At 43.5% G+C, this 18393-nt stretch overlaps 1 protein-coding gene across 3 annotated transcripts in view; it reads right to left on the bottom strand.

The window, feature by feature from the left end:
• Nucleotides 1-6875: 6875 nt before the first annotated feature.
• The window catches only part of Gab1 (GRB2 associated binding protein 1), a 111540-nt gene continuing 100022 nt past the window's right edge, over nucleotides 6876-18393 (bottom strand). The window contains exons 7-11 of one of the 3 annotated variants that reach the window (XM_052166373.1): nucleotides 17806-17895; nucleotides 16569-16662; nucleotides 16202-16325; nucleotides 11999-12121; nucleotides 6876-8845 (exon numbers count right to left, since the gene is read on the bottom strand). In XM_052166373.1, the coding sequence (XP_052022333.1) occupies nucleotides 8687-8845; nucleotides 11999-12121; nucleotides 16202-16325; nucleotides 16569-16662; nucleotides 17806-17895 (590 nt within the window). In that variant the 3' untranslated portion in view covers nucleotides 6876-8686. The remainder of the gene's footprint in view (nucleotides 8846-11998; nucleotides 12122-16201; nucleotides 16326-16568; nucleotides 16663-17805; nucleotides 17896-18393) is intronic. The other 2 variants (XM_052166374.1, XM_052166375.1) reach the window with 2 other exon arrangements.

The following is an 18393-nucleotide window of genomic DNA, read 5'->3' as shown; positions in this document are numbered from 1 at the left end:
GGACTATTGAAATATTTTTATTGGCAGTTTTCAGCCCCACTCTTTTCCATTAAGCTCCCAAGTAAATAACACAGAAACATCAGACTTCATTAAGAAGCTACAGACCTAGACTGCACAGGTTCTGAGACTGTTACAACCCAGCCAAGCTATTAATAACCAGAACAATTCCCCATGACTTGCCAACTGGCTCTTGTTCTGCTGCATGTGTGTCCTCAGTACGGGCTTCTGTTGGCCACATCCTCATGGTCCATTGGGTCTCATGACAACCTCCTGCTTGTGGTCTTTGAGACTCCTCACTCGCTCTCAACTCCCTCCTTTCTTTTTCTTTTTCTTTTTTAAAGATTTATTTATTATATTTAAGTACACTATAGCTGTCTTCAGACACCAGAAGAGGGCATCAGATCTCTTTATGGATGGTTGTGAGCCACCATGTGGGTGATGGGATTTGAACTCATGACCTTTGGAAGAGCAGTCGGTGCTCTTACCCACTGAGCCATCTCTCCAGCCCCGACTCCCTCCTTTCTATCCTCTCTGTCCAGTCATAGGGTCCATCCTTTTATTAGCCCATCGGGGATTGTTGGGGAGCATTTTCTACAGCACATTGCTTAATACAGTGCCCCCAAATCAGCACTGCAGCCTGATTTGGTAAGTGGTAAGAAACCATTATCACTTTTTAAACTAAGGGGCTAATCAGGAGAGCTGACATTAAAACCCAGCAAGGGAAGAAGAAGGGCCACCAACAAGCACTTTGGTCTTAGGTAGGAGAGCATAACTACATCCACTCAGGCCTCTCACTCAAACTCAGATAGATTTTAGCCAATGGAAACTCACCAGTGAGTACACTGGCTTAGTGTCCCTCAAAACTGAGACCCATTCAGGTCTGGGTGGACATAGCTATGCTCTCCTACCTAGGACCAAGAGGCCTGTTGGTAGCCCAGCTCCTTCCCTTGCTGGATTTCGATGTCAGCTCTTCTAACTAGCCCCGTAGTTAAAAAAGTGATAATGGTTTGTTACCACCGTGAGTTCATTACTGTTATGGGAGGTTGTTAGCCAGCCTAAGCTGCGTCCCTAAATTTACCAAGCAGTCAGGAGGTGACTTAACTCTAACTCGCTTCTATTACTGCCCCAAGTGTCCCAGGAATGTGAGCTCTACAATGACAGAGGAGACAGTTCTAATTCTAAAGTGCATTTGTCCATGGAGACAGTCATCTACTACTCATAGGGACTACAACTGTGTCCTGCAACCCCGATTCCATTCACACTGAAGTACAAACCATCGGAGTCTCAGGTTCTGGCTGCATTTAGAGATAGTTTTGTCGTGGATTAAATGTGAAATGACCTCACAGTCTTATGTATTTGAATACTGGGGTCCAGCAGTGGTGTTGTTTTGAGAGGTCATGAAAACTTTAGAAGGCAGGGAGGCCCGAGGTCTAAAAGTTTAATCTCTAGATTCTACAAGGTGGTAGAAGAAAAAACAACTCCTGAGAGTTGCCCCCTGACCTCCACATGAGCGCTGTGCATATGCACACATATACACATAAATACATATAGGTACAATTAAAAGTTAACAATGGGCCGGACGGTGGTGGCGCACGCCTGTAATCCCAGCACTTGGGAGGCAGAGGCAGATGGATTTCTGAGTTTGAGGTCAGCTTGGTCTACAGAGTGAGTTCCAGGACAGCCAGGGATACACAGAGAAACCCTGTCTCAGAAAAAAAAAAAAAAGTTAACAATGGAATTCCATTCTCAGAAGGAAGTTGTGCCCCGCTCAGTAACAAGCCAATCACCTGTATTCTTGGAATACTGCTTTCTCATTGGAGACTTCAACCTAGTGGAAGCTATGGCCGGAAGAAACACAGTTCACTGTCAGTGAACAGTTTAGTAATACATAAGCAAGTGCAGGAAGACCATAAACAACGATGGTGGTCAGCTGACAATGGGTTTCCATCATGTCTGTCATGGCATCCACAACATCCATCTACGTCATTCTTTATCACCTCATGGTTAGCTTTGTTTTTTGTTTTTGTTTTTGTTTGTTAGTTGGTGTCTGCTGTAGTAGTGGGGGCTGGACTTAGGATCATGAATATATTACATATCTTAGTTACTATTCTATTTCTCTGAAGAGACACCGTGACCAAGACAACTTCCTCCAACAAGGTCACACCTCCTAATCCTTCCCAAACATTTCCACTCCCTAGTAACCAAGAATCAAACATATGAACCTCTGGGGTTTCTTTCTCATACAAACTACCGCATTGGATAACTAATTCTACCACTGAGCTATGTCTTTAGGCTTTAAAGTAATATAAAAAATTATATAAAACAGCAGCATTACTCTAGGATATGTCTCTTGATTGGTATACTCTGTTGACTTAGCCCATGTACTGCTTGTGTCGGGGACCTGATTATTACACTAGTGATTGGAGGACAAGACCAACCAGAGAGGCACTAAGAGAACAGAAAGGAACAGAAGCTCAATGTTCCTCTAACATGGGTTCAGTGTTTCATTAAGCCAGCTTAATGTGTTTGATCAAAATAGGATAAACAGAACAATGATCACTGTCTATAACATAGTGTACATGTGTAAAGTAGTTAATATTTCTGCAATTTATCTATATATTTTCATGTATGTATGTATGTATGTATGTATGTATGTATGTATGTATATATTTAATTTTCTAAAACAGGTTTTCTCTGTGTAGTCCTTACTGTGATCTTCTCTGTAGACCAGACTGGCCTCAAACTCAAAGAGCCTCCTGCCGCAGCATATTTCTACTCCATAGTAACCAAGAATCAAACATATGAACCTCTCAGGCCTTTCTCATGCAAACTACCGCATTAGATAACTATTTCTCCCAGGGGAATATTTCCTCCCACCTGGCATATTTCCGCAAAATATTTGAAAACGCTAAAAATAACTAAAATAAAGTGGGAAAGGAGACAACGTTCCAGTAGCAGAGAATGAACCAAGCTGAGGGCAGTGGTGCCCACTTGACATCCCAGCCCTCAGGAGGCTGCAGCAGGCCGAGCATGTGTGAGGGGCTAGCCTGGGTGACGGTGCACCTGAGGGGCTAGCCTGGGTGACGGTGCACCTGAGGGGCTAGCCTGGGTGACGGTGCACCTAAGGGGCTAGCCTGGGTGACAGTGACAGTGCATCCTGCTTCGAGGAGAAGTCCTCAAAACAAAAATGAAAAGCAAACACTTGCTTTAAACAACATGGAAAGCTGAGCACGGTGGCACGTACCTGTAATCCCAGCATCAGAGATGCAGAGGCAGGTGGATTTCTGTGAGTTTGAGGACGATCTGGCTTACAAAGTGAGTTCCAGGCCAGCCAGGGCTACACGGCAAGACATTCTCTCAAAAAAAGAAATCCAGACTTCAATGCACAAGTATAGGAGTATTTCTGTATCAAATTACTCTGTGGTTGAATACAATGGTATATGCAGACATATTTATGAATATATGTAAATATTCATAAGTATCAAACATATACTCACATATATATATATATGTGTGTGTGTGTGTGTGTGTGTGTGTGTGTGTGTGTGTGTATAACAGAGACACACTCAAGATATCTTTATAAAATTTTTGTTTTTGTTTTTTTTCAAGACAGGGTTTCTCTGTGTAGGCCTGGCTGTCCTGGAACTCACTCTGTAGACCAGGCTGGCCGCAAACTCAGAAATCTGCCTGCCTCTGCCTCCCAAGTGCTGGGATTAAAGGCGTGAGCCACCACTGCCTGGCCCTTTATAGAATTCTATTGACATTCTCACAGTAGGAATGCATAGAATGCAGATAAAAAATAGTTTTTGCATCTTATAGACTGTGCCTTCTGTGGATTAAACAGCTTCATTTCTGTTTGATTAGTTTTTGAATACAGAATGATGCTTTAACATTTAAACCTTTGTAAGATCTTACAGCTTTGTAAAATAAGGGATAAAAGCAAGACAGCATTAAATAAGAGAAAAATAATTCTCTTACTATCACTTATTTTTTTTTAATAATCTTTGCTACGTAGTTTTAGCTACCCCTAAAGAGTCTTAGGAAATTTGTAGGAGATATGTATTTTTGTTGTTGTTGTTTGATATGGTTTTTTAAAAAGATTGACTTATATGTGAATCTGGTTTGCCTACATATATGTGCATATACCACCTGTATGACTGGTGTCTGAGGAGATCAGGCCTCAGGTTTCCTGGAACCAGAGCTATGGATGGTTGTTAGACACCATGTGGGTGCTGGGATCCCATCCCAGGGCCTCTGCAAGATCAAGTGCTAAACCACCGAGCTGACCTCCAGGCCGTGCTTGTTATCATACTTTAAATAGCAGTGAACTGCCGAGTCTCCTGCTTGCAGCTTCTAGTGCTGAGACTGCAGACGAGTGCCACCCTGTCTATCTCAAGATATTCATGTTTTGGCTAGAGAGATGGCTCAGCGGTTAAGAGCACTGACTGCTCTCCCGAAGGTCCTGAGTTCAAATCCCAGAAACCACATGGTGGCTCACAACCATCCGTAATGAGATCTGATGCCCTCTTCTGGTGCATCTGAAGACAGCTACAGTGTACTCACTTAAATAAATAAATAAATCTTTTTTTTTTTTAAAGATATTCATGTTTTAACTTGCATTTTCAATTACATTTGTAGAAACAAAAAATTTCTTAACGGCACACACACCAAAAAACAAAAGAAAAAGAAAAACAAAAACCCCCTAAGCTTGGAAACAAACTAGTTCTTGAGTTCTTGTTTTATTTATTTATTTATTTATTTATTTATTTATTTATAGACAGGGTTTCTCTGTATAGCCCTGGCTGTCCTGGAACTCACTCTGTAGACCAGGCTGGCCTCGAACTCAGAAATCCGCCTGCCTCTGCCTCCCAGAGTGCTGGGATTACAGGTGTGCGCCACCACCACCCAGTGAGTTCTTGAGTTTTTGTCAACAACTTAAATATGCTTGTTCTCCAAAAAATAATTTAGATGACACCATAATGAAAAAAGATAATTTTTTTTTTGCTCTAAGTATTTGAGTAACATAAATATTTTAAAAAGTCTGGTGCTGAAAAGGCTTGGAAAAGTCTGCTCTACAGGTAACTGTCTCATAAGTTAAATTATTAATGCAATGTTTGATATGTCTTATATGTGTAAGCGATTAGCCTTCCTAATACAACTGTTTTTTCATGTTTTCAAGCTGCGGAATGGACGCAGCTTGCTAAATTCATGGCCCGCCCCTAAGCTACATCCCTAACCCTTCAAGCCTTAGATAATTCAGCATAATAACATTCTTGCAAATTAGAGCACCTTCCATCTACAAAAGCAGTTTGTGAAAGGGTATGGAGAAAGCATACAAAAATAGTCATAACTGCTTTGAGGCCTGACAGGGAGATTTAAACTCTATTTTTATATGTGTGGGTATTTTGCTTGCATGTCTGTCTGTGGCAGCATGCCGAGCCTTCACAGGGTCAGAAGAGGCTCTTGGACCCTCCCCACCCCCCAGGACTGGAGTCACAGATGGCTGTGGGTTGATTGTGTAGGCACTGGGACTCGAATCCAAGTCTTCTGGAAAAAAGAACCAGTGGTCTTAACTACTGAGTCCCAGGAAATAAAGTTTTCAGACAGGGTTTCAATGTAGTGTGGGCTGGCCTTGAACGTTTGATGTCCCTGCCTCAGCCTTGAGTGCCACGCCAACGTCTGTGCTATTATGCCCAGTGGCCCATTTATGCAGAGCTGGTGAGAAAACCAAGGGTTGCACATGCTTAGCAAGTAGTCTACCAGGTAAGGTGGTTTGAATATGCCTGCCCCACAGGAAGAGGCGCCATTGGGAGGTGTGGTCTTGTTGGAGGAAGTGAGTCACGGTGGCGGCTGGCTTTGGTGTCCTCTGCTTAAGCTCCACCTAGGGCAGAACAGAGTCTCCTACTAGCTGCCTTCTGATCAAGAGGCAGAACTCTCAGTTCCTCCAGTACCAAGTCTGCTTGCAGGCTGCCTTGTTGATAATGGATTGAAACCTCTGAACTGTATACCTGCCCCAAGTAAATGTTGTCCCTTATAAGAGTTGCTATGGTCATGGTGTTTCTTTGTAGCAATGAAACTTTCTCATAAGTTAAGTTATAAAGATGTCCTAAGAGACAGCTTTAAAGAAAGTTTTTTTTTTTCTTCTGGATTAATCATATATATCATTGTGTCTGAAATCTAAAACTACATTCATTTTTCAAATAACACCCTCTATCTTTTATACCTGTGTCACATGACTTGAGAGTTCAGGTGCATCTCAAGGGTTTTGGCTTTCTTTGGTAGTTTTGTTAAAGAACATTCAAGGTTGCGATTATCTCTGGGCTACCAGGGTAATTATATTCAGACACCCAGCAACAGAACAAGGTACGTGTCTCTTTCCTTCTCTTTCATTACCCATGCAAAAAGCCAGAAGAGAGCATTTATTGGGGTCCCCTAGAACTGGAGATATGGGGGGCTGTAATCTACCATATAGGTTCTTGGCATTAAACCCTGGTCCTCAGGCAAGAGCAACAAATGCTCTAACCATTGGGCCACCTCTCTGGTTCTCTAGTGTCCTGTTGTAAAGAGAACACATATGTAACGGCGTTTTTGAACTGTGTATGGATGTTTCACCGGCATGCATGTCTGTGCCTGTGTGTGCAGCGAGTGCCTGGAGCCTAGAAGAGGCGTCAGATTCCTGGGACTAGAACTGTGGGTGCTCGTGAGCTGCTATGGTGATGCTCAAATTGAAATCCAGTCTTTTCTTAGGGGCAGTCAGTGCTTTACATCACCGAGCCATCTCTCTGGTCCCAGTATGTGTTTTCTTGACACTTGTTACTTGCTCAAAAAAAAAAAAAAATACATTAAAAGAAAGTAACACAGCTCACACACCAAACTCAAACAATCTTTTTTTATTTAAAAATCCACCTCAAAATGCAGTTCTGCGTTTTAGTTTTTGTTTAAAAAGAAGCGCACATTTAAAGGCATCGAATGTTACTATTCTACATTTCATCTAGTTATGGACACAGCTTGTGAACTGACTGGAAAAGCAAGCGGAGAACACAAATTAGGCACAGTACTGTGGCCAGTGGGCCAGAAAGCAGGGGCATCGTGTACTCAGGACAGGTAAGAGGTCTGACAGGGGAGACAAGAGCCTCAGCTGCAGACATTCTGTCCTCCTGGTCCCCTCCCCAAGCCACCAGTGAGCCTCAGATCAGTGCAGAGACACTGTCCTTACTTGGGCGAACAATGGGACATCCTAGCTGCTTCTCAAGTTACATGGCAAAGCCTAGACAGACATGTAATTGCAGTGACACTAATTCAGGGTCGGCGTCCACACAGACGATGTCACGTTACAAGTGAGAGACTCGCCCCATTCCTCTGTGGGCGCCGAGACCTGCCTGGGTGGTGGTCAGACTACAGTGACTACAGCGTTTCACAGCAGCAAGGCTCCAACAGTCGGGGAACTGGGGCAGTGAGTACAAATCACAGTACAAAATTCTTAATTCATTTACTCACAAAAGCAATAGATGCTTGCTACATACAAAAATCACTTAAAATGACATTTCTTTTTTTAAAATGCAGATATAAAACATTAATTGCATAGGGATTTAAATATAAGGCCAAGAAGAATAATAAGTAACGAAAACCCTAGAAGGGCACTACGGAGTTGGGGGGGGGGAGAGGGGAAGAGGGAGAGAGAGACATTTCTAAGAGTAGTAATCTTGAATTCCTGCCTAATTCATTCAAAATCACAGTATGTTGCCGCAGCTGACAGTGAATGCCAACTGTTTCATTAATTCTAAACCAAGATTAGGATTAATGAACACCTAACTGAAGTGCTTCGTCTGACCCAATCACTGTATTAGCACATCAGTGCCCTGTACGTACCTGATTAGTCAGTCATATAATCTACCTTTTGCAAATAATATTTAATATACGTGAACAGGAATGAGAACAGATCATCAATCCAAGCTGTGGATGATTTGTGGGCTTTCTAGTGTAACTAAGAGGCAGTCTTTTAAAGGTGCAAGATCCTACCCAGCAGAACCTTCACACAATGAACCCAAAACACTGTAATTAACAAAAAAATAACAAAGTCCTACTATTAAAACCTAAGTATACATTGAGTCAGAAAACTAGGTCTTGACCCGGTATATACATTATCCTCGGAATTTTTGGAAAACAATGAAGGACAAGTCCAACTATGCTCTACAGCTTAAGCTAATGGCTATCACCTTCAAGGGAAAAGCGGATCTGTCAACCCACTTCTCGTTTTAATGGTGTTAGCCCTGTAGCTTCAACTGGAATTTCCAGAATTAAAAGTAGCTCAGTTTACTTAGTATTGTTATACAGAGTAGTGTGAGGAGGCAAGAAGACCTCCCAAGGAAATTCTGTTAAGGTAGATCGGGAGGACCCAAACCAAGGTTTCAAATGAAAGTGCATCAGTACAGTAATACTCCAGGTGTGTTAACTAGGGACAGACGTTTCTCTGTGAACTAAAACACTATTTCCCAGGTTATTTACACGTTACAAATTCACCCCCACACAGCACCATTCACAACCTAATTTGCTTAAACATGTAAGAGAAAGAGTCCTTCTCTCTGCCCTGCTGGCTTAAGGCTCCACTGAGAGAGCTCAAGCACCTCCACTTGGCATCTCTCTTTCCACTCAGATCTTGTCTGTCAGCAGTGGCGACAGTGTGTCTTCACTTCACATTCTTGGTGGGTGTCTCAGACTCCGTGGACTGCCTGCCATCCGTCCAAGCTTCCCTGGTACTCTTCAGGGCCAGAGTCTTCTGTTGGTCCACCACGACGTAATCCACTCTCTCATCCGCCATGCTGCCGCCAGAGCCACTGTTCTTCTGCTAGAAACAAGAGGAAATACCCCCAAGGGGCCATTTTGAGGGCTGTTTTGAGTGAAACTCAAGACTTGAAATAGACTAAATAGGGTGCACACCTTTCATGCCAGCGCTTGGGAGGCAGAGGTAGGTAGGTGGATCTCTACATTAGAGTTCAAGGCTGGCCTGCCTCTATGTAGAGAGTTCCTGGTCAGCAAGGGTTGCATAATGAAACCTTGCCTCAAAAACAAGCAAGCAAACAAACAACAGTGGATGGATAGTAGACATACACAATCCTGGCATTACACACACACACAAATGGCGTTACCTCAGATTAATGGTGTTGTCTGTCCACTCTCTAGCCTGACGCTGCTTTCTCTTAATTTTAAAATGATATAGAACCATTCCAGCTCAGCTAATACTGCCATCACAGATGACACCCACAGGAGAGCTAGTTCATCAAACACACAGAAGCCCAGACTCTTTAGTTTATGTTTGATTTTTTTTTCTGGCCTAGATCAGCACCAAACAGCACTTTACTCTTTGTGCAAGAAAACTACTTTTGGGAGCTGGAGAGAGCTGAGTTAAGAGCACTGATGACTCTTTCAGACGTCCTGAGTTCAATTCCCAGCAACCATATTGGCTCACAACTATCTGTAATGGGGTATGATGCCCTCTTCTGGTGTGTCTGAAGAGAGCGATAAAATCTTTAAAACAACAACAACAACAACAACAAAACCAACCCTGTATTTCTGACGAAGTTCTATTTGCCAGAAAAAAAACCTACAAAGCTGCCTTCTCTTCTCTCTCTTCTCTTTTCTTCTCTCTCTGATTTATTTATGTATATGAATACACTGTATCTCATCTTCAGACACACCAGAAGAAAGCATTGGATCCCATTAAAGATGTTTGAGAGTTACCATGTGGTTGCTAGGAATTGAACTCAGGACCTTTGGAAGAGCAGTCAGTGCTCTTACTGGATGAATCATCTCTATAGCCCAAAATGTGTAGCCCAGGCTGGCTTTGAACTTGTGATCCTCCTGCTTCTGCGTCCTTCAGCAAATCCTACCAGTGTGTGCGCCACCATAACGGGCCCCTCTTCTCTTAACATGCAACTAGATACACAGTAACCTAACCAGCAGGGTGGGCAGTGCCTAGGGCTCCCAGATAGCAAGGACATTTCTAAGATGTGCAGGGACACAGTGTGGTGGGTGGGGAGGAGGTAGGGAAGATAGGATGCTGAGAATGAGGCTCCTGATAAACTGAGCTAGATTAGTGATCTCAACAGGCCTCCAGGGGGGAAACTAGAGATGCTCTGGGAGGAAATTCAGTCCTCCAAGTTCAACGATGAAGTTGTAATAAAAATGTATAAACACACAAGGAGACAAGTCATAAAGAGTGTGGGCTGACAGAAACAGTACGCGCAAATTCTAGCCTCCAAGGACTTCAGATTCTGAAATGAGCACATCGGCATTATGAAGTGCGTGAATAGTGTTAAAGGATAAGCCAGGCAAGGCCTTAAACACACAACTAACACAGAGATTAACATCAGTGAAGGCGGATCAAGCAGCATTTCATCCCAGAGATAAACACAAAACAACAACAACAACAACAAAAACAAAACCAAAAAACTTCAACAAAAAGAAAGGAGAATTAGGAAATCTGGTGATAGAGCTAAAAACTATCCAAAATTCAACAGATACATAGAACATAGATCACAGAACAGAAAAATACAAAGATGAAGAGTAGGTGTACTGTATGTGTAATTGCCAGGTAATAAAAAAGGTAATAAAGAGAAGAGAAGCAATGTGTAAAGTTGTAGCATGTGCGTTGATGTGTGCACATGTGCATGTATGTGTATATGTGTGAAAGTATGAGTGTGTGCATGTGTTTATACAGGTATGCATGTGTATGAATAGCACAACTTCCATTCAGATTAGTAAAAAGAGATTTACGTCTATACACACTTTCATAAAACTGTAAATCCAGCAGGAAATAGCTGAAAAGCAGCCAGAAAACAGAAAGGAAGTGTACAAAGGGTACACTGACAGAACAAGAGACTTGAGAGTGACAGAGGGTCCCCATGTGGTACAGAGGCCCAGTCAAGACCTTATCTCAGTAGCTCAACCACCCTGACAGTATGACACTGCCTTTTCCAACATGACAAACAGCCTTTCTTATTCTGGTGGAAGATCACATCACATTAACATGACTGCAGTGAGCTTTTCTCCGTACAAATAATGACATCTTCTGTAAGCAAGTCTTTCAATTTTTTTCAAACTTAATTTTCAAAATTCAAATTATATTGAAAATTATCAAATTATGTCACAGGAGAAAAAACAACTGTGATCTCTACAAAACCTGTTTCTAAAATAAAGAGACTTCAATTATACACAACCTGAAAAGAATTCACTACCAAAAGACCTTTGTTACAGGGACTTCAACAGGAAGTGCTTACTGCTGAAAATCCGAGATCCACCAGGAAATGATCAGTGAGGGAGTAACTCAGAGGAAGATGTAAGGCGGGCTGGGTGGTCAAGACTGTGCGAGGCTCTTACAGAGGAACTGAACGGTTCCTGGAACTCAAATGCCCCGTCACTCCAGCCCCTGGACGCTAATGCCCTCTTCCAGTCTCTGAGGTACACTGCACTCATGTGCCTATACTCACATATAAGGTTAAACATTAAAAAACCCACCAAAATCAAAGCATTATGATGACACTGTGTGACTGGCAGGTTTAATAGAAATTAAAATTTAAGACAAAGCAGCATATAACTGGAGCATGAGCCATGTCTTCCTTTTCCTCCGTTTTACAGATAATCTCTGTGTAGCCCTGGCTGTCCTGGAACTCACTCTGTAGACCAGGTTGCCCTCAAACTCAGAGATCTGCCTGCCCCTGCCTCCCTAATGCTGGGATTAAAGGTGTGGCCACCCCACTCAGCCAGGCCATATTTTCTTTATTCAAAAGACAGCAAAAGCACTGACCATGCCGGGCAGAAACTATACAACTGACCAACGTCTACAAAGAGAGAAACAAATCTATCAAACTTCATGATTCTGTCGCTTGTGACTTAGGAAATAACAGTCACTAAGTTTAAATAATCAGGCCCCCAACCTTTCCCAAAGATCATGGTTCTTCACAGTATGCTTGAACGACCTAGAGAACACAGGCTTGCTTACCTTCCGCGGTGGCGTGGACTTCCCAGAATCCAGGTCTAAATCTAGGTATTCAACTTGCTTATCTCCCTTGGGTTTGATCATAGGGCTGCTCGCTCCATCAAGGCTATTGCTGGCAAAGAGATTCTGAAAACAGAATGGGGAACAGTGGGTAGACTTTGGGAGACATCCTCCTCTCCTGCCCACGCGTCTTTTCTGTGGGGGATGGGGAGGATCCCTACATTGCCCACAGATGGTTGAAGTTGAATTTGGTTAGACTAACACCCAGCCTGAGGAGAGCCTGGCAGTTAGTGGCTGCAGCAGCAGGCAGCCCTAGAGCCCAGTGGTGTAGCAAGTGTCCTTTGCTCAAGCAATCATGCTCCCACAGGTAACTCTTCCCAGACACAAACTGTGAGAGAAACTCTGAAAGAAAATGGTCCCCTCATTGGCCCATAGAGAGTGGCACCATTAGGAGATGTGTCCTTGTTGGAATAGGTGAGTCACTTGAGGTCTCCTTCAGGTCTCAGAAGGAAGCTCAAGTCGGCCTCTGGCTCAGACATTCACTTCTGCTGCCGGCCCATTCAGAAGCAAATGCCCATCTCTTTCTCAGCCACCATACCTGCCTGGATGCTGTCATGCTTCCCACCACGATGATAATGGACTAAATCTCTGAACTAAAGCCAGCCTCAATTGAATGTTTTCCTTTATAAGAGTTGCCATGGTCATAGTGTCTCTTAACAGCAACAGAAACCCTAATCAAGATGCACACACACACACACACACAGTTATGAAAAGAATAAAAAAGTCTTAGACATCAAGTCACAGATGGCTGCAAAAGCTCTGACAAACATTCTTAAAACCACGCAGGTCGGAGTGTGAAGGCACACTTGTAATTCCGGTACTCAGAAAGCTGATGAAGAGTTACAAATTCAAGACTGTCCTGGGCTACAACTGCAACATCATATCTCAAAACAAAGCAAAACAAAAGAAAACCACATGTGTATATACTCAGTTACGTTTTCATAGTAAGGGATCCTCATACTTCTTGCTTTCAAAGGGAAGGGGGGGGGTGAAGAATATGACCAAAATATATTGTATTAAAATTTAATAAAGAACACACATGGTATGCACTCAATGATAAGTGGATATTAGCCCAAAAGCTCAAAATAAACAAGTTACAATTCACAGACCACAGGAAGCTCAAGAAAAAGGAGGACTGAAGTGAGGGTGCTTTGGTTCCTCTGAGAAAGGGAACAAAATACAGAAGCAATTATGTAGACAAAGTGGGGAGCAGAGACTGAAGGAAAGGCCACCCAGAGACTGTCCTAGGGGGATTCATCCTATAAACAGTCACCAAATCCCAACAATATTATGGATGACAAGAAGTACCTAACAAAAGGAGCCTGTTATGGTTGTCTCCTGACAGGCCCTGCCTTACAGATACAGAGGCAGATGCTAGCAGCCAACCACTGGACTGAGCGTAGGGTCCCCAATGGAGGAGTTGGAGGGCAGACTGGAGGAGCTGAAGGGGTTTACAGCCCCATTGGAAGAACAACGATGTTGGCCACCCAGACACCCCAGGACTACCAGGGACTAAACCATCAATCAAGGTGTACACATGGTTCCAGCCAAAAATGTGGCAGAGAAATGCCTTGTTGGGCATCAGTTGAAGGAGAGGTCCTTGGCCTTGTGAAGGCTCAATAGATGCCCCAACAAAGAGAAATCAAGGGGGGGTGGAGGTAGGAGTCGGTCGGGTGGAGGGGCATATACTTGGAGGCAGGGGGTGGGAGGAGGGGTTGGGGGTTTTCAGGGAGGGGAAACGGGGAAAGGTTTTAGCATACAAAATGTAAATGAAGAAGATATTCAATAAAAAAACAAAAAATTTAATACATAATTACAGATCCACATTTAATTTTTCAGTATTTAGAAAAGAATGAGTTCAGCATATATTAAGTAAAGGATGTGGATCATGACTCTGGTCTTTGCAGTAACTTCCCTGCTTTCTCTTAGTCTGATACCGCTGCCCCTGACAGAAACATATGACAAAACTCAGTCGAATCACGTAACAGAACCAGGAAGACAGAGGGCAGCACTAACAAGTGAGAACAGGCTTGATGCAGAGAAACAGAAACAGACTTTGGCAAGAACCTCAGACCAATGGCACAGCTCACAAGAATTCAGAACTTCTGGATGCCCCATTAAAATGGCTGTCACCCCCCCCCCCTTCCTAGGCTATGAGAAAGGAACCCTGAATTGTGCAATCACAATCTTTTTGTCTTCTGAAGGACACCATCTTTCAGCTTCACTCTCAGCTTGGGGTAAGGGTACCACTCTGTGTCTAAAGGTGAACATGGCAAACATACCCACGCCCCACCTTGCCCTGGCTGGGACAGTTTTTACAGTCTATAAAGCCATAAAGTGAGGCATAAACCCCTAGGACCTGGCACAGTTAATTCCAGCCAGCTGTTCCTCGAGAGTTGGTCAGCACTCCTGACTGAACTCTCTAATTACCAGCAGAACCGGACTTCTTTTTCCGTCTTAAAGTAGGCCTAAAACTCAACTTCTAGAGGGAAGGCTGCCGGCTCTTGCTCCAGGCTCGGGGGGAACAGCTGTCTCTGCAGTGGAGCAGCCTTTCACCCAGTGTTTTCCCCACACAGTTTTTAGAGAAACTCTGATTCAGAGACTTGTTCTATATATTCTGTGTATCAACTAGAAAAACAAAAAAACAATAGTGCTAGGTTTTCTAAAATCCTTAACTACAGGAAGCTGAGTGATGCTTCAGTTACTACCTAGGAATAGTTATGGCAGTAGAGTTGGACCATGACTAAAATTTAGGCCACCTATTAAGAGTTCACTCGGTGGGTGTGTGACATGACCTTTATACACAAATCAGATGTGGTATGAATCTCTCCTAAGTTTTCTAAGACTATTAATTTTGTTTACACCGATTTAATAAATCCAAGAGCATGTTAGGTCCTGTGAATTTCCTGGCATTCCATCAGCACGCTGTGTTCCAAGAGTGAGGAGCTCTGATGAGCCTCGCTCTACAACCCCATTCTCTTCTGACAGGGTGTGAGGGCACCGAGTCTTAGCAGCCGAGAGCAGGGGAATCTGGTCGGGGAGCTTTTCATGTGTACTGGCACACAGCTACGTCCACTTGGGTCATTAAAAAAATTAAGTATGCATGTTCTTGTATGTGGATGTGCACGAGTGTGCAGGGACTTGCAGAAGGTACCAGATGCCCTGGGGTAGAGGTGCTGATGCAAACCAGCTGAAACCAGTGCTGGGGCTGAACTCCAGTGTTCAAGAGCAGCGCATGCTCTCTCTGCTGGGCCATCTCTCTGGCCCCAGTGTGGGCCATTTCTGCTTATTTGGAATTTTGAGAATTCATCACCTGTCAGAAGGGACGCAAAAGTCTTAATCTCGCTTCCTCAGTTTGACCTCTGAAGGTAATGTCTTTCTAGTGTTCCCCTTTGCTTAACTGGAAGATTATCAGAGTTCTTCTGCATATGACAATTCCTCCGGAAGCCTGGCATAACCTGAGCCTGGAGGATTTCATTGCAAAACACTGTGAGTGTAGCTTCTTGACAAATATTAAAAACAGAGAGTATAATAATGATTTTTAGCTGGGAAACGACTGTAAACCCACGAGAATGGATGTGAAATGTCCTTCAGAGGCTTCACGGGAGGGCTTGATAGCAAAATGACACTCCTGAGCTACAGGGAATTCTTCAAGAGCTGGGGCCTTCAGTTATGCCACTGGAGTCATGTCCTGAAGAGGGCGTGGGACGTGGGCTGCTTTTCTCACCTCTCTACAGTCACAAGGCCAGTAGCTTTGCTGTGCCACTAGCCACAGCCACGTGCCACCACAGGCCCAAAGCGACAAAATGGAACAGTCACAAATACTCCTAACACTCCAAGTCAAATAAACCATCTCTCTTTATAAGCTGATTGTCTCAGAAAGTTGTTACAGCTACGGAAAGCTGTAACAAAAACCTTCACGTGTTTCACTGATTTACAATGTTCTGTACAAACAGAACAATTTGACCATGGCTGGTATTAGACTTTGACAGTACTTAAGAAAGCATTACTTTAAAAGGGTCTTTCCTTGGTTTTTCAAGTATATGAAGAAAGATGTGTACGGACACTAAGAACATGTTAAGTTGAACTGTTCAGAGGGTTTCAGAGGGCAGCTCAGGTGGAGACAGGAATGAGGCCTGCACATACCGGATCTTCGCCGGACAGATTCGGGTTCATGGGCACGTAGTTCTCTTCGCTGTCGTGAGAGTCACTGCTCGAGGTCGTGCTGTGCACAGAATCAGGCCGAGGGGACATGGGAAACCTAGAGGAGCTAGAGAAAGTGACATCGTGAACCCCAGGGAACAGGTGCCAAATCACCCCATATAAAAGTAAGGGCGAACATATTCTTTCTAGAATATTCACTAATTTACAGTTACATATCAGACATTTCTATTATGACAGATGAATACTCTTGATTTTGGGGCTTCTGGAGACTCCTTTTCAACCCATTTCTCTTGCAGCACACAATCTTCATTGTCTTGCTATTCCAACTGTGTTTTCAGGGAACACTCACTCGCGAGCGAAGCTCCTGGTGATGGGAGACCTGACTGGGGCTTGCAGCTCCTCCCATTCTGACAGAGGCTTTATTTCTAACGGAGCCGGCTTGGCTGAAAAGAAAGGGAAGGAAGGTGTGAGCGCCTGGAACTCCACAAAACAGACACAGCCTCTCAGGTTGCAATCCACACGTGGTAGGCAGACACTGTCTTACACAGAGAACAAGGTCTACCCAACAAAGCCTAACACTCAGCAACAACAGGTTAAGATAATGGTGCTGCTTGACCCAGTTCAAGGTCTAACCTCTACTACTGCTCCTACCAATCATGGCTTCAACACAACGGTGCTGCTTGACCCATCTCAAGGTCCAACCTCTACTTGTAAATATAAATTAAATGAGAATGTAAAGATTTGCTGCTTTAAAGCATAGTTTTATGATTTCATAGTTTTATGATTTAAATCATCTGTGTAAAACACATTCCCCACTATTGAAGCCTCAGTAAAGTTTTTCACATGTAAAGTGATGTATTGAAAGGACTAGAAACTTTGCTACACCCTAAGCCAAAAGAATCAGAGCAAAACAAACAAAACCTCCCAGGTTTTCTTACTTTGAGTTCAAAATATATAATCTTAATCAATTATCTTATCAATACCACAAGAGCACAGAGTACAAAGCTGCAGATCATACAGGCTCACAGTCAAGCATAATGGAGATAGTTACTGAATCTGACTTTCCCATCTATATCCTTAAAACAGACACATACAGGATCCTACCTAGGCTGAATAAAGGTGATTTTTTTCCTTCATGTTCCCTTTTTTCTAAAAAACTTAAAAAGGTGAATAAGAATTTAGCTGTCATTTTCTAAGCCATGCCACAGTAAAAACACTGAAATTATTTCTTATTCTATTTCACAACAGAAAACAACATATACATATACATATACAAAAACAGGAGACAATCTGGGCTCACAGCAACCGCAAGTAGAAGCGAAACAATACGCTGCTGCCTAAAAGGTAAGGGGGTGCGGAGGGAGCCGGGCCGGGCCGCAGAGCACACGCTATCACTATCGGATAACCGGATAATGCGCACGCACGCATGCGCAGTGCCACTGCGCACTTCAGATGCGCCCTCTCAGGACTGTCACACAGGGGCGGCTGCCAACGGCAGCCCCACTTAAGCTCTCTTTCTTTTCACTTGAAGAATAAAAAAAAACATAAAAATAAATAAAATCCCAGTGCCCCACACAGGTACATACCCTTTCTTCTTGTAGCAAAGTCACCTATGGTTTGTGAATCAGTTCGCTCTAAACCATGGGGTTTGGGTCTTAAAATTTTAGGACTCTGACCTAATTGGTAAAAAGAAGACTCTCTTATTAAAAATGTTATTTCTTAATTGGAAAATGGATTCTCTTACACAAACAGTAAAAGAAACAGAGCCATGTGCAGAAATGTGACATATTAAAAGCATAAAAACCCAAAACAAACAATCAAAAAAAAAAAAAAAAAAAACCCAAAACCCCTCGTCAGCAAAAGCCATCCAGTCTCGCTGGCCACGATGCATGCTGGGGGCAACAGAACGGAGGGAATGGCTGTGGCGGGACAGGCACGGGCGAGAGGGTCGGCTGTGGGACAAGCGGCTGCCTGGTTTTCCTTACTTGAGGAAAGAAGGTAGAGCATGTGCCACGTTAGCATTTCTTCTAACCTGTCTGTCACACAACGGGGCAATGAAGGCTTAGGGGCGGGGCAGGAGGGCTTCCTTTGGCTGCCTCGGGGAGCTTCCACAGGGCTGGTCCTCTGCAGCTCAGTTCCGAGGTTATCCTCGGCTTACTGTTTACCGATTGCCT

Source organism: Apodemus sylvaticus, chromosome 21 (genome assembly GCF_947179515.1).
Source record: "Apodemus sylvaticus chromosome 21, mApoSyl1.1, whole genome shotgun sequence".
Lineage (NCBI taxonomy): Eukaryota > Metazoa > Chordata > Mammalia > Rodentia > Muridae > Apodemus > Apodemus sylvaticus.
This window is presented reverse-complemented; position numbering and strand designations above follow the sequence as displayed.